The sequence below is a fragment of the Montipora foliosa genome, chromosome 11, assembly GCF_036669935.1.
Source record: "Montipora foliosa isolate CH-2021 chromosome 11, ASM3666993v2, whole genome shotgun sequence".
Lineage (NCBI taxonomy): Eukaryota > Metazoa > Cnidaria > Anthozoa > Scleractinia > Acroporidae > Montipora > Montipora foliosa.
The window spans coordinates 23,674,175-23,700,238 of NC_090879.1; the positions used below are offsets into that span (position 1 = coordinate 23,674,175).

General features: G+C 40.1%; 2 protein-coding genes and 2 long non-coding RNA genes across 4 annotated transcripts in view; 3 read left to right on the forward strand and 1 right to left on the reverse strand.

Moving 5' to 3' along the window:
• LOC137976255 (uncharacterized) overlaps nt 1-26,064 on the forward strand; it is a 77,420-nt gene that overhangs the window by 11,353 nt on the left and 40,003 nt on the right. The window lies entirely within an intron of this gene.
• On the forward strand, nt 3,712-4,301 carry LOC137976256 (uncharacterized). The gene is made up of 2 exons (XR_011117734.1): nt 3,712-3,850; nt 3,947-4,301. It is a non-coding gene; the product is annotated as an uncharacterized lncRNA (long non-coding RNA).
• LOC137976025 (somatostatin receptor type 4-like) lies at nt 5,943-10,027 on the reverse strand. The gene is made up of 2 exons (XM_068823274.1): nt 9,957-10,027; nt 5,943-7,611 (listed from the first exon to the last, which is right to left on the reverse strand). Exon 2 carries the CDS (start codon nt 7,489-7,491, stop codon nt 6,448-6,450), a length of 1,044 nt encoding a protein of 347 aa, XP_068679375.1. The 5' UTR covers nt 7,492-7,611; nt 9,957-10,027; the 3' UTR covers nt 5,943-6,447.
• On the forward strand, nt 20,381-23,408 carry LOC137975046 (QRFP-like peptide receptor). Its single transcript, XM_068822081.1, has one exon. It carries the CDS (start codon nt 21,055-21,057, stop codon nt 22,150-22,152), a length of 1,098 nt encoding a protein of 365 aa, XP_068678182.1. The 5' UTR covers nt 20,381-21,054; the 3' UTR covers nt 22,153-23,408.

Below are 26,064 nucleotides of genomic sequence, written 5' to 3' on the forward strand. Positions count from 1 at the left end.
AACACATAAATGTTTATTTTCGTTTTCATTGGATTTGCCTCTGCCCTCGCCCAAACTCTCTAAAAGGGAGCTTAAGCACGCGCGTTTTTGAGACGCGGACGGCGACCTCTTCCGGTTGCCATCCGCGTCTCAAAAACGCGCGTGCTTAAGCTCCCTAATATCTCTGCACGCCCAGCGCGTGCGTTTTACATTTTGTTCCATTTCTTTGCCGTTCTAGTCCTTACAACCATCGACGTAAAATGACCAAATAGAGCGTTTCCACTCACGTGAGTAGAATGGGTGCTAATTAAATTTAATGAAACAAAAGAAACTATTAGCATAAAAATAGAGTTAAATTCCCAGAGAATTAGTTCGGAACACCAACATGGCCACCGTCTCTTTGTTTTGGAACACCAACATGGCTGCGATGACCTGCGGTGACCTGCAGTGACGTCATCTGAAAACGCTCTTTGGAAATGATCAGTGCGGATGACATGAGCACCAGACAATAAATTGTACAAGTTTAAAACTCGAAAATGGTAATGTAGAATTCCTTTACTGATAATAAAATTATCGTTACCTCTAAAACATGATGATTTTGTGCAAAAACTACCTTTATCCACAGGCGATTTGCCATAAACTTGAAATACACCGGGCCGACTTTTTTTAAGCATATCGCAAATGCTTGTCTCTTTCCTTTTGCTGTATTTCTTTTATGTTATTCGATAGTCTTTAATAAGTGGTTGTTTCAATGTTTCATTCTACTTTTTGGGCATTTTGGGTCATGACATATTTTGCGTGACATAGCCCCTTTAGTAATATTATTCCTGTGAAGTTGGTGCTCAAACGAATCAGATACCACACAGCTGTTAACAACGTCTAATTTCCTTGGAAAGATATAGACTGCAGCTCTTTTTTGCTTAGGATTAAGTTCCATTATTTTTGTCATAGATTTTTTGAAAAACATTGTTTTGTGGACCAATCACGAAAGCCGTTTTAGATAGTGTGTCCTTCGGGATCCAAACGACATGAAAAAAGCGACAAACAAAGATTCCGGAGACTTTTTTCTCCGTTTTTGCCTCCCGTGGCCGTCCATAAGAATACGGCGTTTTGCATCCTCTCGCCAGAGTGTTGATTTTTTAAAATGGAGATATATCGGATTTTGGATCAATTGGAGGCGGCGTAGTCCAGTGCCGTTAGGGCGTTGGGTTTGCATGCCGTTGCCCCGCGTTCAAATCCTGTTCTAACCTCTGGTTTGGGTTATTTCCGGTTCCGGTTGTCCCGGATTCAACTCTACCACGCTTTGTAAATAGCCAAGTCAGGGAACTGGTTTTCTCCTGCCAGTTGGGGTTTTTTATCATGTTTCTGTTCAGTTTGAATCGTTTCTTTCATATCATTAAGAGTTGGGGTGCCTGTGAACTAGCTTGATGCTAAGTGCACTTCCACTATAAACAAAGCATTCGTGTGGACAAAGCTACAGTAGTCTACTAACTCTGGTGTGGACGAGTGAAAAACGGAGGTTTCGATTACCATGACATCAGAGGCTCGTGATACCATACAGAGCACACTTCCACGCATGCTCTGTAGGTGGAGGTTAGCGTTTTCGAATCTTACTCATGTGGACGGGCAAATACGATTCGAAAACTCGATCTATGTGTGGACGTAAATTTTTTCGTATACGGAGAAAAAAAAAAATCTTCGTTTTCGAAAATATCCGGATACGTTTGCACGGGACTTAACAAAAGGCCAGGGAAATTTTGATTTCTTCATTTATGAGGCGCTTTTTATCAAAGCCGTCAATGTCATCCTTAATTTATGAAGCCCTCTTTTTCTTGGTTGTAAGGAACTTTAGAAACAGAATGTGGTGTGCAATATTTTTTCTTAAACTTAAATAACGAGAAGATTGTTTCTTACTCGCAGAAAGAAGCCTCCGCTAAAGGCAAAAAAGGTTTTGTCAAAGCAAAATTAATTTAGCTTTTTTATTGTAAGTGAAAACATGTACGGCTGATTTCAGTGAAATTAAGCTTTTGTATTATTGAAAAAGTGTACGGGGGATTTCAGTGTCCTACTTCTTTCCGTTTTTAAATGAAATTAGACAATAACATTTGTTTGGAAATTAAAAGAAATGTTTTCAGCATTTAATAACTATCGGCAAGAACAGAGTTGTGCCGCCTGTAATAATTTAACATTATGATTTTTATTAGAAATAATCACAGCATTGAAAATTAATTAAGTTGCGGGCCTTGATTTGTTTTCAGAAACAGTTTTCTTTTAAATTTTCAGAACAGATTTTTTTAAAAATAATTACATATTTGTAACTGTCTTGAATAACACATGTCGACTTCCATACCAAAAATAGTAGATTTATTATTTTGTCCGTGTATTTGTCATTGAAATCTACCTAAACATCTACACTTTACAAATTTAGGGAAACCGAAGTATATTCTCGTTGGGATTGAATCCGTACAGTCAGCAGGATTACTTGGTGACACTGTGACAAAAGACATTTATGGCAATTTATTACTTCTGCATGTGGTTGGCAGAAGCCACCGTTCAATTATTCAATGCGCATGCGCCGCTTGTATTGTTATTTGCGGGCAATCAAATACAATATACATATCTGCCAACTGATGAGGCCATGTATTTGAGCTCCAAAGATCGTTAGACAATGTCCGGAAAGAAATTTTAAAATTGTACATTTAATTTGAAAGCCCGCCAATTTCTAGCAACTGTGTTTTGGAGAGTTTCCTATAGCTCAGCCCTTTTTTCTTGCTTTAATGTTTTTTACGCACTTGTCTTTGTTTTCACAAAACTCATGCACTTACCCGACGACCTGTTGCCTCAATTATCAGACTGAGAAAATGTGACCAGATTTGTCTTAGCTTTGGCCCGTGTGTCAATAGGCACTATGGAATTTAAGAAACGGCGACGGCTACGACTACGACATCGCCACAAAACAGTAATATCATTGGTTAAAAGAGCATAAATAATCGTGCTGCACGTGCAGCACGGATTTTAGCAAGTATCTTAGCGGTCCTCTGCATAACAACGACGTGAAATCACCAAATTTAAGGTTTTGACGACAACGTGAGCATGCAACAGAGAATCCTTCGTTCTCTATTTTAACTCTGAAACCGTTCGTACCAATCTATTTTTAGGATACTTCGCCCATATCGTAGGACGTGAACGAGACTGAATAATCGCGAAAGACTTATGATAGAGCCAAGTTAAATTTTGAGGTCACGTTTTCGTCGACCGTCACCGTCGTAGATCTTAAATTCCCAAGTTACTAAAGAATCAACGACGGTGGTTTCAGTGAATGAAAGCCGGCAGAGAATGAGACAGAGACAGAGACAGAGAATGAAAGGTTCAGATCGTTAAATTAGGGACCTTAAACAAGGACGACGACGACAGCTGCGAGAACGTTGTCTAAAAATATAATTTCCCGTTACTGTGCAGTTGCACCCAACGACCAATTTGTTGTAAAATGTATTAGCTGTGGTCAAACTACACACTTTTGCCCTAGGTAAACTTGACTTGTTGACAGTTTTACCTAGGGAAACTTAAATTTAGAAGTGTGACCGGTTTTTCCCCACGTAAATTACCTAGGGAAAATTTTTTCCATCGAAGCTTGAATATGTCAAGAGAACAATGGAATTTCCCTTGACAGTTACCCTACATGTTTTGAGGGGGTAAACTGAAATCCCGAGGTAGTTAGCCAATAGATGCTCGTCGGCAAACGCGCTGATGATAGATTTGATTTAATCGCGTCACGTTTTACTTGAAACACATAGAAGTGCAAGTTCTTTGTCGCTTTGTCGCATGTGTGCTTGTATCAAAGGAAGAAGATGGCCTGGTTCAGATCGAAAGTGTAAGTATAAATTATTTGCAATCAGTACACGTTTCATTTGGTTGGATTTACCTTTTTTTACCTTTATTAATCCGGCGGTTTATAATTTCGTTTCAGAAACCAGTTTGCTCAGGGAGACGAACAGGACCCGATCTATAATGGCTTTCTTTTCAATCGGCTACATCAACAGAATCCAGGGCCAAGCGGACTGTTCCTTCAAAATCAATTCATCCCACCAACTTCACGTTTACGCGGCATGAAATTTAATCACGTCAATCCCTTGTAAACCTAGATGTGATTTTCTTCAGTGTGACCTTTTTACCTGGGGAAAATGAAACCCGAGATAAATTTACCTCGGGTGTACTCAGGTAAAATTTCCCTAGGTAAAACGATGTTCCCTCGGGCAAAAGTGCGTAGTGTGACCTCAACTATTATTATACACCAGTTAATGAAAATAAATGTTATTAAGGCATTTTCAGGTGTTCTTCAGTGTTGCTGGGAAACCATTATCTGTTCCTTTTTCTCAGCAAGACACAAGAAATTTCCCAGCCAGCTAGATAAAATTGGTTGGTTTCCCAGCCAGCTGATCAAATTTATCTCCCAGCCAGGAATTCCGCGCGCTTTCAAATCCCTCGATCCGAAAAGACCGAACAAAAGCGACAGAACCGGGACAAAACAGGTTTTTTCCGCAAGCGCAATCACTCTGACCAGCCGTCGTATGTTTGTGACTACTCTCTGGGAGAGGAAAGGGGTTTTCTTTTTTTTTTTTTTTTTTTTTCAGTCGTCCTCAGTCTTCAGAGTTTCTACAGTCAGCTCGTCTTGAAATGCTAGAAAAAGTTAGTAATTCCCAGGCAAAACTTTTATCAATAACAAAATTTCCCAGCCAGCTCATCGAAACACCTGTATTTTTGCCAGCCAGCAAGATTCCTCTGGGGAACAGATAATGTGAGGAACAGATTCGTTGGGTGCCCCTGACTGTAATAATTTTGCGATTACTCCAAGTCACTCGGAATGGGAAGTGAGCATCAATTTTCCAGAAGTAAAATTGGTGAGAATGATATAGATATTTCAAGCAAAAATTGAAAATTAATCGGCAGGTGTTCACGTCCACCATATAACCTCAAATTTGGTGAATTCACGTCGTTGTCAGAGCGAGAACGGCACAGAAATATACACAAATGCTGAAACGCACTAAGCCTATTGTTTTGTGGCTCCCTATTCACGTTGCGGTCAAAACCTCAAATTTGGTGACTTCTCGTCGTTTGTATAACAAGCACTGCAGAAATATGCTCTAAAGAATATTGCGTTCCGCAGATCAGTGCAGCAGGATAATTCTCCTCATTTGATCAATGACGTTATTGTCTTTTTGGCGTTGTCGTTGCGCTAGCTGTCTTTGCTTCGTATAAAAAAAAGTAAAGTAAAGTAAAGAGATTCAACGTCGATAACTCGACGGTCCCTCATTTTACTCCCCCCTCTCCATCAGTGCTCCGTTTTACGGGTATTTAAAGCTACTTAGCTACACGAAAGGAAAGAAGTCGAAATAAGGGTGCGAGATCCGGGAGTCGAACTCAGCACCTCTTTGTACCAAGGCCGCGCACTAACCGACTTTGCCATTCTTGCTCCTCTCCTCGTACGCTCCCGTATTTGTCGAAGTGAACTCCATTTTGTCTAAAGGGAAAGGAAAAGTCTTTTTTTCGAGTGAGAGGTCGTAGTTTTTAACTTTCATCCGGAAGACACTCGGAGTCTTAAAGTAACTGATGAGAATGTGCTGTTTTTTGGAATGAACTTTGCAAATCATTTAGATAAAAAGCCCCCCGCACTCTTTTTCACAGAGAATGTAGAACGGTACCCAGTCCACGATGTCAGAATCTGCCATAGTGCTCTGTGATTTTGAATACATTCGCTCAGAGGCGTTTCATAAATGCTAATTAAAAGCGTACTCGTTAGTTTTGTTAAAGAAACGACTGCGTAAAAATCATACTTCAGAACAGAAACGATGCAAAATGAAGGCAAAACAAACTGTCGTTAGTTTTGTGAAAGAAACGACTGCGTAAACGTCATACTTCAGAAAAGAAACGATGCAAAATGAAGGCAATACAATAGAGATGTTTTATTAATCAATGCAACAATATCATGATCTGACACATATTTAGCTTCATTTTAACTGTTCGTTCGATTCTCTGCCTTAAAATGTCATCTAGTAGAAAAACAACTCGTGAACATAAACGCTGAATACTGAAGTCATATACAATTTGACGCTTGGTGGGAGCGTTGGTTTCGAGTATTAACAAATTCTTGGTTTCGCCTCGAAATTTGTAAATGCAATTTAACCCTGCCGCTCTGTTGAATTCATCACTCTTCGAACAACAACAGCAATACTAAAAAAGTCCAAAATGGATAAAGGGGGCCCGGTTTAGTTTTTAAGGAAACTGTTATGCTGCATCGGTTGGGAGTTGATATAATAGACCACCGTAGGGAAATTGGAAAGCTGACTACGGAAGAGCTAACGTTCGAGAGGTCAGCTTTCAAATTTCTTTACGGTGGCCAATTTACTCTATAAACTCAGCTAATAAACACATTTTTGTGTTAAAAAATGTCTAAGATACATTGCACCTTTATTAATATACGGTATTGTCAATGGAACTTTCAACGTTTTCCGTGCTCGAGGACATAAGCCCGCATCTGCACGTTATAAATCTTTTTATGAAAACCCTGAAATGAAGGCTGTAGAAGCTGTAGATGAAAGGATTCGCTGCCGCAGAAGCCATAGTTAAAAGCTGACTAAGTTTCCATACAATTTCTCCCTCGTACCATTTAAAATAACGGAGTGTTCTCGTGATTATAAATGGAGCCCAGAACGCAACAAAACAAAGGCAGACTGCCCTAAGCATTCGAGAGGCTTTTTTCTGGCGCGCTCGCCTCAGAACTGCGATTTGACAATGGTTTGGCGAAACTTGCGATCGAAAAACGCGTTTGATTTTGAACTGTGTCCACAACATAATCGCAAGAGGAAAAATAAACAGTACAACAGTGGCTAGACTGTAATAAATCTGTCTGGCAAAATAGGACCAAGCCAAGTTGTTGCACACAGTAATGCGGGACCCTTCTGGAGAAGTGTCTAACCTGTAGGCGTACAAGAGAGGCGAACATAGCAAAAAAGCCATGATCCAAACTAAGACCGACCATAGCTTTCTGGTCTTGATCCGTTGAATTCGAGATTTGATTTCCAGCTCACTGAAGGACTTCAAGCGTTCTCGACTTATGGCAATGAGCGTCAGGATGGAAGCCGAGTAACACATCTCGATAAAGAAGCCCTGAATCTTGCACATCGCTGCTCCAAGAACCCACTCGTTTAGTACAGCGTATAACACATCAAAGACCGTCAGCTGTGTAAAGAGAAGATCTGCAATGGCGAGATTTGCAATGTAACAATTAAAAAATCCAGTTCTTGTTGGCCGAAAGGCGGCATTGCGTCCTCTTCGATTGCAAATGTATAAGACCACAATGTTACCCACATTTGACGCAAAGAATACGAAGATGTAGAAACAGAAGAAAAAGATTCCTGTAAACGAAGTAAGGCTGATGATGTTCGGGGCTGCCTCGTTCTTATTTAGGGTCGACGATGAATTTAGACCCAGGCTGATGTTAGAGTTTTGTTGCATCTTGCCGTAACCGCTTGCGATAATTAAAATTGTCAATTCCCTGCGTGTGGCGCAATTCGCGTCTTTCTCCGCGATTCTTCGAGGTCACCAGTGATTAAAGACAAACTGGTCTTCAATTTCCTAAAAGTAATTTAAAATATGACAAGGTTAAAGATCGACTCCGCATAAAACAATCGATGAACAATTAAAGCGACTGTTGTGAACTTAAAAGCTGTTGCTATGCCGGAAAAGAGCCGATAACCGCATTCATTTCCAGTGTATACATATTTCCAAATGTTTCTGTGTGTACTTTAAAACTTCAGCAATGCTAATGATCTGTCAACTTACAGCCGAAGGGCCCTAAACATCAATATATTTCGGCTGGGAAATAGTAAATGTCCAAAAACAACTGACATGAGCCTAATATTGGTAAACCAGAAAACCCAAGTTTCGCTGTTAACTTATCTTTTTTCCCGATCTTGTGCGCCATTTTATTTCGTTGCCAACGGCAACACATCGCTTTTCGATACATGATTATGGAGCTGTCGAACGTATTTTGTGCATTTCCTGTCACCTAATGTAAAACAAAAAAGTGTCAAAGAAGTTCCTTGTCCTTTCTGTAAATATAAAGCAGATGATTGTGGATGAAAAGCTTTTGTTTGTTTTAAGATGGCAGAATGTTACACGTGGTAATCTTTTATGTTTTCTCACGCTTAGACGTAAGGCCGGACAACCGCCACTTGTAGTTTCCATTAAAATACAAACAGAGCGATTAAATGAAAGCTAATGTTGAGGAAAAATTTCTTAAATAGGGCATTCTTTTTAGACTATTCTTTTTAATGACCTTCCGGAGTTCAATGTTGTTACTTGAAAAGAGAACCAGTGGGAGCCATAAAAATGTGAAATTCTATTGAATGTCGATAAAGATCATTTCATAGTTATCGCTTGTTCGCAGTCACGGTATACTGTAATGTCGTCAAATCTAATGTATTTTTACCTGGAATGTCATTCATTTTTGTGTGGGATTTCCCCACACTTTGTCAGCACCGGCGATATGCCTGGCTTTATTTGTATAAGAGAGCCAAGTGTTTGTCACGTGGTCTCTACTAGGAAGAGAGAGGACCCTGGGAATGAGAATGAATGTTTGTGTGAGGCGGCCATCACTCTTCTCGGCTGTTGTCATTTGGCGAATTTCGACTTGTTTTTGTTTTCTCGGTGCGATTAATTTACAAGGTAAGGAGAAGTCGTCTTCCTTTCTGACGTTTGTATTAAGCGAGTTGTGCCAGGTATATTGCAAGGAGTCATGCCTTCAAACTTATATCGGACAGATACAACATAATGACAAAGTCCATTATTATCCTGTAGATTTACCATTAGTAATTTGACGTTTCCTCTGTTAACTACGATTTCTTGACACGTTGCGTGACGGCCGGAAGACGAAGATTCGGGCAGAGGGTTAATTGAAAATTTAAATCCATCGTCAGTTGTGAATGCTGGAAACGTAGATTACCGAAGGACCTCCTCGGAATTAGCTTGGTATTGATAATATATTGATAACAAACCTGGACATCGCATTATGAGTTTGAAATTTGTATGGAACTTTTAAAAAGAAACCTGTACCCTTAACGTAAAGTAGGTTGGAGAACTTGTCCCGTCTATTAGAAAGCTGACACCTGCAAAATTGACTACACAAGGTGATTAATAAACAGAGATAAATATCGCTAGAAAAAAACTTTATTTAAGGAAAATTTTCTGACCTCACGACCTTTAGATTATATGACCGTTGCTCTAAATACTTAATTAAAAACCGAAGAGAGCACACCGTGGATATAACAGATTTTTAAAGTCAGTATTATACACTTTCTCATTACAAAAATTAAGAATAAGTTTATGTTGACCCGCAGATAGAAAATTTGGTATTCGAGGCGGATCTATCATCAACATACTTTAGTTACATCATTAAGTAAAGAAACTAAAAAGTGAAGATTTAAACATTGTTAAATTGTAAGGAGAAGCATAACTAGTAAATAAATAAATATTTACATAGTGTACCAATAATTAAAAGTATAGGAGCAGATTAGATACTAAAGTAATTGGATCGATTTGTCGTAATTACACAGTCTGAGTTTCGACATCACTAAGAATGTTCATTAACCAGGAATTTTTTGATAATGTTTTAAATTCATTTGGTATATAAATTTAAGTAGTTGTGCTCAGATAGCAAGAAAGGCTTGCACGTGAGATCATCAATCTGGACTCGAGGAGAGCGTCGTTTTAGTGGTTTGGAACTGTTGTTAAGACTTGACAGAACTTCATTCACATTGCATGATGGGCTACTGGTAATTATTAGCGAAAGAGATGCGCGCCTGAATTTCATTCGCCTCGGAACTACCAAGTATCGTTGGAGCCAAGGGCAAAGATTGACGGTCTTGGAAAACAAAGAAGGAAAAACAAGCTTATTGGGATACTTAATGAATTCACCTTACCCTGAGCATTTTAAAGCACGAGCACCGTGTCCATTGTGGCACTGAGATAACGATTGGGTCCCCCGCATTCGCAACATCCATGGCTGGCCCCGAAGCTGAAAGTCTACGAATCGTGGTTTTCCGTTTATACTGCAGTGTCAGAAGTTTTGAACAATATTGATTGTCAACGTTACCAAAATAGACCAAACGTAGCCTGCCAGTCGTTGTTATCAGTGCTAAAAGAGAGTATTGCGTTCTCTGGGACAACAATAGACACAATATTGGTGTATTGGCTTGATGAAGTGTTAGCAATGGGCAAACAAATAAACAACATGTGTAAGTCTGCGCTTTATCAGCAGCGCAAAATTGCTAAGATAAGGAAATTTATTTCCTTCAAACATTGTTAGATGCTAATGCATGCTTTTATATCCTCTCACTTAGATCATTGTCGCCTACTGTTATCAGGCCTTAACGAGAATCAGATAAACAAACTCCAATATGTACAAAATTCCGCTGCACGCTTGTGAACAGGCACACGTAAATACTAGCATATCATCGCAGCTGTGTGCCCCATGTACCACAACGGACTCTACGTTCAGCTAATAAGAAGCTTCTCGTACAGCCCACGTGTCGTCATAAGACCTGTGGCTGCAGGGCTTTACATAGCCCTAAAACTATATAGAATACCCTGCCTGAAGTATTACAATACAATACATACATACAATACATACTTAATTGACCGCTCCCCATAGGGGCTTTTCAGGGCCAATGAAACACAACGAAACGACAGAACAGAACAACAACAACTGTTAAGAATCCCAACTGGCTGGAGGCAAACCAGTTGGCTATTTACAAGTGCGGCTGGGAAGTTGAACCAGGGACTACCAGGATCAAATTCAACGAGTGGTCAGAGCGGGTCTTGAACCCGGGATCTCCGGATCTCAAGGCAAGCGCCCTAACCACTGGGCCACACTGGGAGCTTAAGCAACGACAACGGCGACGGCAACGAGAACGTCATCTCAAAATATAAATTTTCGCTATTTTAATCGCTTCGTGACTATTTCAACGTTTTTAATATGACAAGGGTGTGGTATCTCTTCAAAGATGACACCAGTCGGAACGGCACTCCATTTTAGGAGAGAAACTGAAAATTTATCCTCAAGTGCTGACGTTCTTCATAAAACCAAAAACTTGGCTATTTCACGTTGTTGTTTTGCTGACGACGGCAACGAAATGGACAAAAGTGAAAAACGCACGTGCAGGGCGTGCAAAGCAATTGTTTTTACCCACTAAATTTGCAAATTCGTGACGTTCTCGTCGCAGTCGCCGTTGTCGTTGCTTAAGCTCCCTATTGTCTTGTAGTCCACACATCTCAAATTCTATATGTGATATTATAAATCAAGTGTTGGAGACTGGAATATTTCCTGATGATTGGAAAAAGGCAAAAGTACATCCTATTTTTAAGTCCGATGAAAGAAATATTCCAAGCAACTATAGACCGATTTCTATTCTACCTGCCATATCAAAAATTATAGAGAGGGTTATGCATACTCAGCTGTTAGAGTATTTCCAAGCGAGAAATCTTTTGACAGACTCTCAATCTGGATTTAGACCAAATCATTCAACCTGTACAGCTCTGATAAGTGCAGTAAAACTTTGGCTTACCAATATGGATGCTGGTAAACTTAATGGTAGTGTCTTTATAGATTTAAAGAAAGCTTTTGACACAGTAGACCATAACATCTTACTACGTAAACTTTCTTGTTATGGTGTCAATGGCAATGCTCTTCAGTTGCTTAAATCATATTTGATTAATAGAACACAAAGATCTTTCGTAAATGGAGTCTTATCCACAGAACAATATGTATCATGTGGCATTCCCCAGGGTTCTTTACTTGGGCCATTTTTGTTTATAATTTATGTAAACGATTTCCCAAAATGTTTACAACATACAACACCTGGTATGTTTGCCGATGATAGGTAGATATATTTACAATTGAATGTTTCTTAAATAGTGATTTAGCTGCAGTACATGATTGGCTTCAGACAAACAAATTAAGTTGCAATACCTCCAAAACTAGTTATATGACCATTTGTTCTCGGCAAAACTTGACAAAAGCTAAATTCATGAATTTAAAGATGGACAATTTAAGTTTAAAGATTAAACGAGACTTACCTGTAAGTTGAAGTTTGATGTGAATTCTACCGATTCCTAGTCAGGAACAGAGGAGTCACGTGAGATTGCGCGAGCAAGCCAGGTCAGTATTTAACAATGAATGACCACAGGAAAAAACAAGGGTGGGGACAAATAAAAAGGATAAATTTGTCCTGTATAAAATATAGATAGATATATATGTATATGTTGGTTGGGCACGTGACTCCTCTGTTCCTGACTAGGAATCGGTAGAATTCACATCAAACTTCAACTTACGGGTAAGTCTCGTTTAATCTTAAATTCTACCTCATCCTAGTCTACGTCACAAGGAATCACGTGAGATTTCAAAGCCCTGTGGTCATGAATTAAAGACAACAAAAGGTAGGTTTGGCAGACTGTATTTGCCTCTAACAAAACCGAGCCAAAGTTACATGGAGCATTGATTGGTTTCTGGTAAAACTTAGCAAAGGTTCCGCAGTTAGACCATCCTGCAGATTCCAGAATAACTTCTAGCGGCGTTCCCGCCCTGGCAGCAGCACTGGTGGATGCTGCCCTAGTGCTGTGGGCCACAAATTTGGTGGTATCTATGCCCGCAGCCTTCAAGACTTTTTTGATCCAACGTGAAATTGTGTCCTTAATAACAGGTTTAAATGGTTTCTGAAAACTCAACAGTAACTGATTTCTGTTAGTGTCACCCCTATTTCAAATGACGAATAACACATAAATTAGGCTCCTGGTCAAAAGCTTCCAGTTCAATAGGCTTCTGCTGTTTCCCTGGTCGGGAGTGCTTCTGGAGGCTGGTCAGATAAAAACTACATTTCTTCTCTGACATGTCCATATGTTTAACATCTAGGCAGTGAATAGTTTGTGTTCGCTGACCAGTTAACAGAGCTAGTAACATAACAACTTTAAATGTAAGTTTCTTAAGTGAAATGTCCTCAACAGGAGGGTAGGAACGAAGATGAGTTAATACTTGACTGACATCCCAGGTGGTTTCATAACGTGGTAATGAGGGCTTCTGTTCAAAAACACCCTTTAGAAATCGCTTTACTAATGGGTGTGTACCAAAGGTAGCAGAGTCACGAATGACAAGTATTGTTGAAATGGCTGATCTTGCTGTATTAACTCCGCTATAGCCAACACCTGACTTGACTAGGTCTGCAAGAAAGTTTATTGCTTGAGCTACAGTAGCTGAAACTGGACTGATCCCTTTTGAGCTGCAGTAATTTCCCCACTTCGAAAGATACGTTCGGTACTGCTTTTTTGTCCCGTTTCTCCAGGCACACAGGATGATATCTGAAGCTGCTTGTGAAAGGCCGCTTGCATGCAACTGTTCCCGGATAAGTGGCAGATGAGAAGGTCCAGTTTCTTGTGTAATGGATGTACTTTCTGTGGGTGGCTGGGTAACAAAAGCAGTCTGGCATTGTTCTGCAGAAGGACTGGGCAGCTTATCAGCATTCTCATAGCCATTGACTACCACACCTGAGTTGGCCATCTGGGGATCACCACTATCCCCGTGGCTTTGTCTTGTTCCAGTTTTTGAAGAACCTTTGGAATCACACTGAAGGGGGGAAAATAATAACCATTTAGTTCATTCCACTGAGCTGAAAAAGCATCTACTAAGTATGCTCCAGGGTCAGGTCGGAAGAAAATATATCTTGGGAATTGTTTATTGAGTCTGGACGCAAACATGTCAACATCTGGGCGAGCTTGCAGCTTATCAAGGGCTTTATTTAAGAGAGTGGGGTTCTGCATTCACTCAGTATTGGTGTTTATTTCCCTTGACTGTCTATCAGCTGCTACATTACTTTTCCCTGGTATTTGTTCTGCAGATATCCAGATGTTTCTAGCCATGCACCAGCACCAGATATCTAAAGCCACTTTGTTACATTGTACAGAGTGATTAGTGCCCATGTTATTTATCGCTGCCACTGCTGTTGTATTATCAATTTTCAGTCTGACATGTTTATTATTTAGTTTTGTCACAAAAGCTTGGAGTGAAAAGAAGGCAGCCATTAATTCTAGGTAGCTGATATGCTCTTCAGCTTCTTGGGGTGGCCCCCACAAGTCAGATCTTTGAAAACACCTCCCCATCCACTTTTTGATGCATCAGTGCTAATTGTTAGTGATTGGGGGGGGTTCATGATTTATAACGTTGAATGAGTTTTCAATATTTTCGATCCACCATTGTAGTTCTGTTTTGGCATCTGTGGAGAGTGACATAAAGGCCTCATAGTTGCCATTATTGTCTTTGATAGCATGAGATTTCTCTTGTTCTAGTTTTCTGTAATACAATGGCCCATACATAACAGCAGGGAAACTTGAGACCAGTAGTCCTATGACACTTGCAACCTCTCGTATAATGTATTTTGACCTCTCCTGCAGTGCTGTGCATGCATTCTTGATTTTTTGTTTTTTCTCCATGGTCAGTCTGACAGTTTTAATGTTTCAAGCACAGTAGTTAGACATTCAGTATAAGTATCACCCTGACTGATGATGCAATTGTCATCAATATAAGCTGCCAAGATGTGGCCTTATGAGCTTTGTGAATTTTAATTCCTAGGGCAGAAACATAACCCATTAGGGAAGCAAGTGAACTAGCTTGTAGAAGTTTCCTTTCCAGTGAAACTTGAGATATTTTTTATGTTTCTCTGACACAGGCACAGAAAAATAGGCATCTTTGAGGTCGATGGTGGCCATGAAACAATTTGGACGTATTAGTCTACTTACTGAACCAAGAGTATCTATTTTGAAATGGTGATAAACAATGCTCTTGTTTAGTGCTTTAAGGTTTAAAATCATACGGTGTGATCCATCTTTCTTTTCTCTCAGAAAAATGGGGGAAATAAAATCATCAGTTTCCCGGACAGTTCTGACAATCACACCTTTGTTAAAAGCTTTTCGATCTCAGTGTAAATTATTTCAGACTCAGTATCTGAGAACTCTCGAATGGCCGGTGGCCCGTGTTGGACTGGCAGGTACCTAAAGTCAATAGTTGTGCCGGTTATCATATCTAGAATTTCTCTATCAGATGTAAGAGTTCTCCATTTAGAAAGGAAACTGGTAAGGTTACCTGCTTTAAGGCATTTAACATTTTGCTCTAAGCCGGTAATAATAACTGGTAATAGGGTTTCAAATTTACTTACATCGTGAATAACTGTTTGTAATGTTGTAGTTAGGCTCACTTAGTGTCCTCCCTCTTCTGGTTTAAGGCCCATGGTTTCTTTTTGAACGAGTTGTAGCTCTTGCGATGCCCTAAAAAAGGCTTCAGCTATTACGGGGCCTTTGATGTCCAGTTCCTGAGTAGCCTTGCTTGTAATCATGCCCTTGACTGACAGAGCTGGCAATTTTGTTGCACTCTTTTATTGTTTTGAAACTGCTTTGGACATCATCTCCAAAGAGGAAATCCGTCACTGGGATTTGCTGATTGCAAAGGGCACGAAGCTCCTTGTTTATTGAGGGTCTCATAATATCCCATCGCCGCAATGAAAGCTCATAAGTTGCGTGTCCCAGCAAAGCGAGCGAATCAGTCAAAGAGGAAATAATTTTTGGTTTTTCATCCATCTTTCCTTTGACTTTACTTATTTCCTCAGTGGCCTCTGCAAGCGCAATGGTGGCTTTCACAACGGTTTGTTGGACATTTGCGAGTCAAAAGTCCTGTGATTTGACCGGTGGTTTGAGTTTGCCCCATAGCAGTTGCCGGGTCGCACATACAGCTCTAGCTTTTCTTTAAGCTTTGGTTCCTTGAGCTTACCAGCAAATCTCTTGTTAATAAGATTCGCTAAATGTTCATTTATGTTTGGGCCCATTTTATCGGCCGTGTTGTATTCGTCTTCAATCTCTTTCAGGAGCTTGTCACTCGAGTCGCCATCTTGTTCGTCTTCTCCCAGGATGGCGTGAACTGCATCGCAATCAGAGTCGTCCGATGCGTCATCTGAATCAGACAAAGCTTTTCTAGCTTTCTTTTTTGAGGGTCCCGGTTGGGAGTTTGAGTCACTTTTGGACTCTGCCTTGGACATTTGCGGTACTTTCCGCTTTAGTGAAGCATCGGTGATGCGTGTTGACGTTCCCGCCAAAAGATCAACTTTCTTTTGCAGTCCTTGAATAGCTTCCCATAGTTTATTGGGAGCGATAGCATGAGCACCGGTGGTGTCATGATCATTTTCGTCTTCGGCTAGCACTGCAGCTTCGTCTTCTTCAGCGCTAGAGGAAAGTTTGTGGTCCATCTCATTCATCTTGGCATCCGCCATAACCGAAAGCTTACCGCACACTGACCTGGCTTGCTCGCGCAATCTCACGTGATTCCTTGTGACGTAGACTAGGATGAGGTAGAATTGGCCAATTGAACATAAACCTTCTACTAAGTTATTGGGGGTTCATATTGATGAAATGCTAACCTGGGATGATCAGATCAAACATATTTCATCTAAAGTCTCGAATGGCTTGCGAATGTTGTATTTAGCTAGAAAATTAACTGACAATCAAGAGACTCTTAAGACAATTTACTATTCACTTGTACAACCTTATTTTGATTATTGTGATGTTGTATGGAGTGACTGCTCCAAAACACGTGCTGACAAATTACAAAAGTTACAAAATAGAGCAGCACGGATTATTACTAGGGCTGATTACTCTATTCGATCATCAGCAGTGCTAAATTCTCTAGAGTGGTCTAACTTAGAAGAAAGAGAGAAAAGGCACTTGTTAATTATGATGTTTAAAATATTCAATAACAATTGTCCGACGTATCTCCAGGATTATTTTCATAGAACCTCAGAAGTTCACAATTATAATTTGAGGGGTTCGAACTATGACTTCCTATTACCGCTACATAAAACGAATTTTCTTGAACGTTCTTTCTCTTATCGAGGTGCAAATGCTTGGAACCAACAGTCAAATCAAATACGTGAGATAAGGGATCTTGCAAGCTTTAAACGTGCGATATCCTAGGACACATTTTAAATCGCTAGGGTACATTTTTTACATGGCTTGTTCGTATTATTACATAGTAAACTAGTTATAGCTGTCGCTAAAGTGCCAACGAGCCAAGCTTGCGTGATCTGGCGCCTGGCGGCTGCAAACATCACGCGGCGTACTCGTGCTTAACTCTCATTGATTATCGCTACGGTCAACATTTCATCGCTTTGGTCTACATTACAGCTTTTGGTCTACATTACACTCAAATTTGAAGCGCTTCTGAGATTTCGTCCGCCTAAAAATCTTCTCGCGGCTCTATAAGCTGCCGCCTCGCCAGGCCTTCTGTCTTCAGAAGGCCTGACTCGTTGGCAATTATGTTGGTTGCTAATTATTACTATTGTTTAAATTTCTTTGACATTAAATAATATTTAGCGCTAAGTTATACCTAGTTTATTAGTCGTTTTAACATTTATATCTTGTAATTCTTGTAATTTTTTAGCTGTCGGAAACAAGATAATTAGTATTGATTTAACTAATGTTGATGTTATGATTGCGAGATATCTGTCCGGAAATCGAGCGTTACTTTCTGTCTGCTCCGATAAATAAGTTTGTTTATCTTTTGCGTGAAAGATCTTTATAGCCAATCAGCTTACGTGTGATCAAGGTGCGTCCATGAGATAAGGGAACAATTGATTGTAGTTCTAGTCGGTTATAGACCTAACCTTGTTGTGTACGCGAGAAGATCTGAGAGAATTATAATCTGAAAAAAAAAGTGACAGTGTGGGTTCCTCACTTATTCCCCACATAGCATTTATATTTTGTAATTCTTACACGGCATGTCTGAAAACCAGCTTGCTGAGCCATTTACCGTGTTTTAAATAAAGTTGATTGATCGATTGATTGATTGATTGGGCCAACTGGAAAACATGGACTGGACTCTGGACTGGACTTTGGACTGGACTTTGGACTGGACTTTAGACTGGACTTTGGACTGGACCCTGGACTGGACTTTATTAAACGAAGTTAATATTTAACCAATAATATAACGATTAACCGTTTCTATTTAATTATTAACCAGCGAGAATGAGATACAGAATGGACGTTTTTTTCAAAGGGAACATAAACGAAAAATCTAACAATGCTGCCCAGTAACTTTCAATCAAGTCAAGCTACTATTACGTGAACACTGTGACGACCATATATCTCATGCGTGCGCTGTCTAAAGAATATAAGGAATGTAGTCCAATTCAATATATTCGATATGTTAAGCGCGATCGCTTTGCGCACTATTTCTACAATTGAACCAGCTAGAACTGCAAACTAAGCACTTCAGTTGTTTACAGCAGTAACTTAACGTTACAAACCCCGCCACTTATACGCTTTGCTACGATTGCGTGAACGCTGCGAAGTTTGAAGTCATCACGTGACAGTGTTCACGTAATAGTAGCTTGACTTGATCGAAAGTTACTGGGCAGCATTGTTAGATTTTTCGTTTATGTTCCCTTTGAAAAAACCATCCATTCTCATTCTCATTCTCGCTGGTTAATAATTAAATAGAAACGGTTAATCGTTATACTATTGGTTAAATATTAACTTCGTTTAATAAAGTTCAGTCCAGGGTCCAGTCCAGAGTCCAGTCCAAAGTCCAGTCCAGAGTCCAGTCCATATTTTCCAGTTGGCCGATTGATTGATATTTTGGAGTTTTGTCATAGTGTATTGTGGCAATATAATTATTTGGTGTGGTTTTATTAAGTGGTGTGGTTTTGTCATTATGTGACGAGATCTGCTGGTTACCTGTTATGTTTCCATGATGATGCGTTGAGGTCTTTTTTAACGTGCTGTGTTTATAATCACGTAAGGGGCAAAACTCGATGTCATAAAAGAACCTCACCACTTAAAATATAAACTCAGCACGTCATGATGGAAACACAACACGTAACCATCAAACCTCGTCACATAATGACAAAACCACACCACAAGACTAAACTTTAAGACCAAAAAAATAAAGAATACTTAAGGAAGTTACGGCTTTCCATACACCCCACTTCTCATGTGAATGCGATCAAGAAAAAAAAGAGAGAGATTGGTTACCCCTCCAAGGCGGGGTACCTCACTTTCCCGGGGATTCCCCACCTCCATGCGAACAGGCCGTTACTCACGTGTGTAGAGAAATTCATGCGATTGGTCAAAACGGCTATTGAATATGGATGTATTTTAAAAGTATTGAAAACCTCTTATCTCTCCCATCGGCTTCCTCACGTAATTCATCACGCCCTAATACTTCCTGGGCACGTACAAACTCTTCCCTTTTTGACTCAGTCATGTGCAGCAGAGTAGCCGGTGGTAAAGGCATCTAATTACTGTTTACTCGGAAGCCTGCTCCACATACGAAACCAAACCTCTGGTGAACCGTTGTTAGATTACGCCCACGACGCAGGCTAAAAATCTGTGGAGATAAGTCAAACAACATGTTACGAGGACAGATTGCGTAACGGAGTTGTCTCACAGATCCGTAGCTTGCCTTCTCCAAGCACACAGCACAAACGTAAGGGCGGAGCGCACACCTCGAATCGAAAATTTCGAGTTTGAGTGCGTGTAGGTAATTTCAATTGGAATTACGATAGTTTTTTTTTTTTTTTGGTGTGTGCGAGTACGAAAAGGCAATTTTTAACTATTATAGCGTCACAGAAATCGTACTAGTCGTTTTTTTTATTACCATGCATGGACATAAGAAGGCCCTAATAACAAATAGGCGAACAAGTTACTGCTTAGCTGAAGGTCAGTAATAAAACGTTGCCTCCTCAAAAACGATTGTTAAAACTGTGACCCGCTTATTTTGTAAAGATTATCCGTCAATATGATTGCAGCCGAAACCAGAACAAAAAACATTGAAATTGAGCGTTGGCGCAGTGGTGAAAGCACCTCTTGTCAACAATGAAGCAGCGTGAGTACATCGGTTCTTGAAGTCGTCGCCCGATATAAACCGTCATTGTGGTTCTTATTTTCAATTAATATTTGCAAAGTCTCGTGCCTTGTTCCTTTTGAAACTACAGACTAATGTCTTCTGATGTTGAATGTGTGTTTTTTTTTAAACTTGCGGTGGGCTCTAATGTAGACCCGTGTATCATATCCGACTTTTAAAGCGGTATAAAGTATTCATTGCCAAGTGTCATTTCACCAAATCCCACCATATTATTCTTATCGTGACGGTTGCGATATCAATTTTACCGATCTTTTCAGCCATGAATTAAAACGAACACCTATCGAATGCTAATTCTGCTACAGAAATATTGCTTCATACTGGATATTGTGGACGGGAAGTAATTGATGGCGTAAAACAGGACACCCACACGACAGGAAAAACGACATTTTGAAGGGAAAAACGTGCGCTGGTTTTTAGGTATCCACATCCTTTAAAATTCATTCATTATTCAGACAGGGTGATGTCGGTCTTTTTCGTAAAATGTTTGTTATTATTAATGTTATTCTCAATATTACAGACAAATCGGTTAACTGATTCAAATCGATGGCTTTGTGACCAAGAACCAGAAACACCGAAGACTTAATCACGAAAAATTTGGCTCACTGCAATTTCTTTCACCAAGTTCTTTGATGTTCAGTCAAAATATTCGGCCACAGCGATTGCTGTGCTAATTTCAAAATATTCAAACCTTACAAATCTGTTTTGTACTTTGATTTCTTGACTTTAATTATTTTTAATGAATCATATCGTTACGCTGTGAATGGCTCGGTGAAAGAATCAATAATGAAAATCAGTGCTCATAGCGCTGTGACAAGTTAATGAGATTGCTCAGTTACATTCTATTGTTTGGTTAAGGCGGTTTAAAGCTCAATTGCTTGATTCCAAAGCCACACATGACTCGCTCACCGAAGCTGGCGTATTCAGTTCCACACCATTCAGACGCTGGACAGGTAGGAACTACGAGCTTGCTCACCGCCAGGGCGTAATCAGATACCGGTCGCAAACACTAAAATCATTGAAACGTGAAAAATACTTGACAGTGTTATTGATTGCCCGACATAAACATGCCAGGCTTTGTTGGAAACAGCACAATCGAGAGTTCAGAGACGAACTCTACAACGCAAAGCCCTACAGACATGGGTCTTGGGTATCCCTTGCCTTTAATTATTGGATATGTTATTCTTTACGTCGTGTTTTTCACGCTGGCTTTCTTTGGCAACATCATGGCACTTCTGACCTGCTTCAAGAAGTACAAATCTTCGCAATCTATTCTCCTTTGCTATATAGCGAGTTTGGCGGCCGCAGATCTATTATTCGCTATTCTATCGACCTTCGATTTGGCTTCCTTTTTCCTAGGCAATTGGCCAGGGGGCGAACCTATGTGCAAAATTCAGGGAACTTTCATCGAGATTTCTTATACGGCGTCAATATTAACTTTGGTGGCAATTAGCAATGAACGCTCACGTTCTGTCGTGTCAACCTCTTTGGCAAGAAATCGTGGCATTTCGCAGCGAACCATTTTCATCAAAATACTCTGGATTGTGACTCTTGTGGTTTGCGCGCCTCTGTTCTACGGCTACACGACCGAAGAGAAAGAAGGCAATCAACTTTGTGTCAACACCAATTGGGGTGACATTGGTCGACAAACGTACTACACTCTCCAAGCCGTGCTAATATTTATTTGTCCTCTAATTTTCATGGTCTGGGCGCACACCAAGATTCTGCGCGTTCTGAACTCGCACATCAAGAACAGCGCTGGCGTAGGAACTGTGGAAACGAAACAACGCAAAGTCACCAAGATGTTAGCTGTCGTAACTCTCGTATTTTTCTGCTGTTGGTCGCCCTTCATAGTTGTGCGCGCACTTCGCTATTTTTATGTTTACGAAGGGAACGAGGTGTGGAGACTGACTCAGTTAATTATCTTTGGGAATTCAGCAGTCAACCCTATTTTATACTGTTTCTACAGCGCCCAGTTTAGAAAATCTTTTAAAGAGATCATACGGTGCAACTTTACTTTTGAATCGGTGCGACGGAAGAGCCGAGGTGGATCACATTCTACGTTTGCTTTGCACGATATGAAGAACAAAAGTACAAAGAGAATGATCAAAGTAGATGACCTTAATAACCCTGCATTAAATAGCTCGACATCTGCATTTCCATAGGAAGAGAAGATCATAGCTCAAGAGGGGCACGAACCAATATTTCGCCTTAAGAACAGTTTGTATTTCCAATAGCAATAAAGCTTTCTTGAAATCATCATGTTTCTGACAAAAATCTTAATATAGAGCTGCGGTCAAAGTCTGTTTGTTTAGGTCTGAAAATGGCTACAAGTTATCGGCTAGTTTATTCTAGGAAGAGACGTCCGTCCCTTGCGTTAAGGTTTACATTTTATTAGCAAGGTTTAATATCACATAGTGTTAAATATCAACTCATTTACCCTCTGTTCGTATGATTCACCTTTTAAAAAAACAAGTTGTAAACAGTACAAATTATAACACCCTTAGGCTAAAAGCTGGATTAATTAAGCTGCGAGCAAACATAAAAAGAGAATCCCCGTCAGCTCAAATTGTTTTTTTCTTCAAGAGAGTAGTCCTTTCCTAAACAGCTAAAGTTTCCTTAGTCATAGTTTCCGGCTTTCATTCATTAACATGTAAATTGATAAATATAAAGGTGATGAGATGAGCTTATTGTTCTTTTTGAGCTGATCAAACAATGATCGAGTATTTTTGCTTTAGTTACCATTCTAGGATACCATTGAAATTGCTCATGCTAAGGAAATTGGAGGACCATTTTAGCTGCAAAACAATTGGAGACTTCGATATGGGCGTGCATGAGAATTCTTTTTTACAGTTGTTTACCTTTGCTCTACTTTTCATGCTCTAGAATGGAAGACTTAGTCATCAAATTAAAAACTTCTCTTCGTAAATTAAATCCGACGATTTCTGTAATGTAAACAATATTTCCAGAATAGCAAGCACTTGTAGAGAGATTTTTATGTTCCGTTTTTTAAGCAGTAGGTTATGCGTGTGAAAATTTGTAATGTGTTTTCAGAGGACAAAATTTTTTTTTTCTGTAATAACTCTCGCCCCATGCAATAAGGACATGCAAGAAAACGGATGGTCGATAGCATCTGCAGTTTAATTGAATAATCTTGACTGGCTTTGTAGGGAAGCAAAATAGAGTCTCCTAATAGTTTTTGGGAAAAGGTGAAACCTTCCATTCGAAGGTTAGCTTGTTATGTCCTTGCCAAATAATCCCCACAGATATTCAACGCTTAGCAACAAACTGAAAGTTGTAGAAGTTTCCTCTAATGGCATATCCTCTAATGATCATTTTAATTTAAAATATCGCCTTCGAGAGTGTCGCTTAAAAACAGAATTGATGTTCACCCAAGTTTTTGACAAATGTGACCGAACAAGAACCAAATCCTCGTGGAAAATGCATTAAACCAGTTCATTTGCCGAAATGTGTCTATTTTTCTTGGCCCGCACAGCAAGCCGTTTTTTAAGTCTTTTAAGAATCTCATTTAGTATGTCAGTGCTGCTGACAATTGACTTTCACATTTCATCAGAAAATCATGAAAAAACGAAATGATGCCCTTTTGGTTTCAGAGGTTAGCAGTTGAGCATATACACGACCACACTCGAGGCGACTCGAGGCCCACTATATTTATATTTTCAACAAACAATAGCAGGTTTCGAGAGCTGCTGCATCACTCAATATTTTGAGCGGAATATAATCATGCAGCAGGCATTTTAGCACATTATTTTTGTGGTACTCTGCATAATCATGCATAATAACAACGTGAAATCCCAAAACCTTTAGGTTTTGACGATTGTCCCTAGCAGAGCGTTTATTACCCTAGCGCTAGGGTAACCCTAGCTGCGTTGTAAACACGCCGTTAGTGGGCCGGGTATTCTGCAATAGCTCCCATTTTCGTTGAAAGCCAGAAGACCCAGATGCACATCACGACGAACTAGTGCTGCAGCACGCTCTGCTTGCGCAGATAGACAGAATAGGGACTTTACAAACAAAACGAAACGTCGCCTCGAGGTTCTCGAGGTTATTCCATTCCGTTGACGTCGTATAATTTGCGCGAACTGGTATGAGCGGTGTCAGAGTAACCAAGACATTTTTGTATGCTCAAGTTACTCGCCTACCCGGGACAACTTTTGAGCGGTTTCCATTGCGTTTGCGATACTGGCGGTTACCAAGCACGCAAAGTTGTCCCGGGTGGTAAGGTAACCCTACCTGTGAAATTTTGCTTGTAAACGCGGGCTATCTTTGACCCTCCTGCTAGGTAGAGTAACCCTACTGCTAAGGCTTACCCCGTTTATCAATAAAGGGCAAAATTACTGAGCGCTGATTGGCTGAGACAGAGGGCATTTTTTCTTAATCGAGGGCATTTTTGGTAATCAAGAGAGGGCTTGCCCTTTATTGATAAACAAGTAATCGCATGAGTGCTCGTACTATTAAGATTAATTGCACGTGTGTTTTGGAAAATTTCCAAAACACTCGTGCAATTAATCCTTAATAGTACTCGGCCTCATGTGATTACCTATACAAACAGGGCCTAAATGTCCTACTTAAGAAACTGCCACTGCAGTCCCGCAGTCGTGTTTAATCGTTCTATGTGTCTAATCGTACAATAAATGAATTGCCACCGCGGTCCGCAGTCCCGTAGTCGATGAATGAAAATTGTTAAAGGCGAAGACGATCTCGTGAAAAGTGTTGCCAACCGAACCGCAAAATGAAAGCTAAAATTTACAAGAGTGCTTAGGCCTAATCACTGAAACGAGCGCTTAGGCTCAATCAGTAAACGAGTGCTTTCTTCTTCACATGATCTTGTGAAAAGTGTAGTTGACCGAACTGCAAAATGAAAGCTAAGGAGCGATTGCAGAATACCCGGCTTAGGAACAGAGTTGTTTATATGAATATCATTTTCTCTACCAGTTTTTTAAGTAAGACATTCGGACCAATCTGAATTTCCCGTTGCTGGTGCAACGGGAAACGGTGAACGCATCGGTTACAGCAATTCTTTCTCTCCTCTCCCCAAGCCTCCCTCGGTCATTTTAATTGTTTACGTGGCAAACACGACTGCCTCAGAAAAGCGGGCCGCTCGACTGATTTTTGAAGTCTAAAGTCGCGCTGATGTAAAACTCATTCCATCAGCTGCGTTTGAATCGGCCCTTGGTCGGCCCTTGGTCGGCCCTTGGTCGGCCCTTGGTCGGCCCTTGGTCGGCCCAAATTGACATACCCAATTTGTATCTTTGTCACACTTAAACGCACAAACTGACAAATTGTGTTCTTTTATCCTATTTGCAGAACTCTTCATTTAAACGATCAGCATTACGTGTATCAACGAAAACATCTCCAAAGCTAAAAGTTAGGACTTGCTGCAGACTTCAAATATAATTTCAAAATAAGACTGGCCACTGATTGACACTGAAAACACGAATTCAAAGTGGACAAAAATAAAGTTAAGTGTGAGCCATTGGGTGATTCCATTAAGCCAAAATTTCCGGAAATTTCCGGGAATTTCGGGTTGAAGTCAAATGGAAAGTTCCGTTTCGGCTCGATCCGACCTTTGACCGGTCGATCCGGTCCGACCGAGACGTGCCGTTCTATTTACAAAAATTCTCGTTTCCAGTCCAACTTACGGTAACGTTAATGGAGCGCTTCGGTCAGGTTAGAAAATTAAGTTTTGATGAAAAATGTCGTTCCATTTTTCCTTGGTTAGTTCCAGTGGTCTCCGACCTGATGGTCAGGCATATTGGGAAGAACCCTTTGTAACTAGCGATTTCTATGATTTATGTTTACACTCTAGCCATTAGAAACTAAAGTGATTGATCTTCTATTCAAAAGAAGGAAGTTTTTTACGAGCGCTTACTCTTTTAATAACATGGGTGTCAAATTACTTCTTATTTTTGGCGTGAAGTTTCAGCGTTACTTTATGAAAATTACAATGTTGCCATGGCAACTTTCCTACACTGGCAAAATGGCGTCTTAAGGACGTAATTTGTCACCCAAGATATTAATAGCTAATCAAGTATACCATTACGGAGTAATTTCAC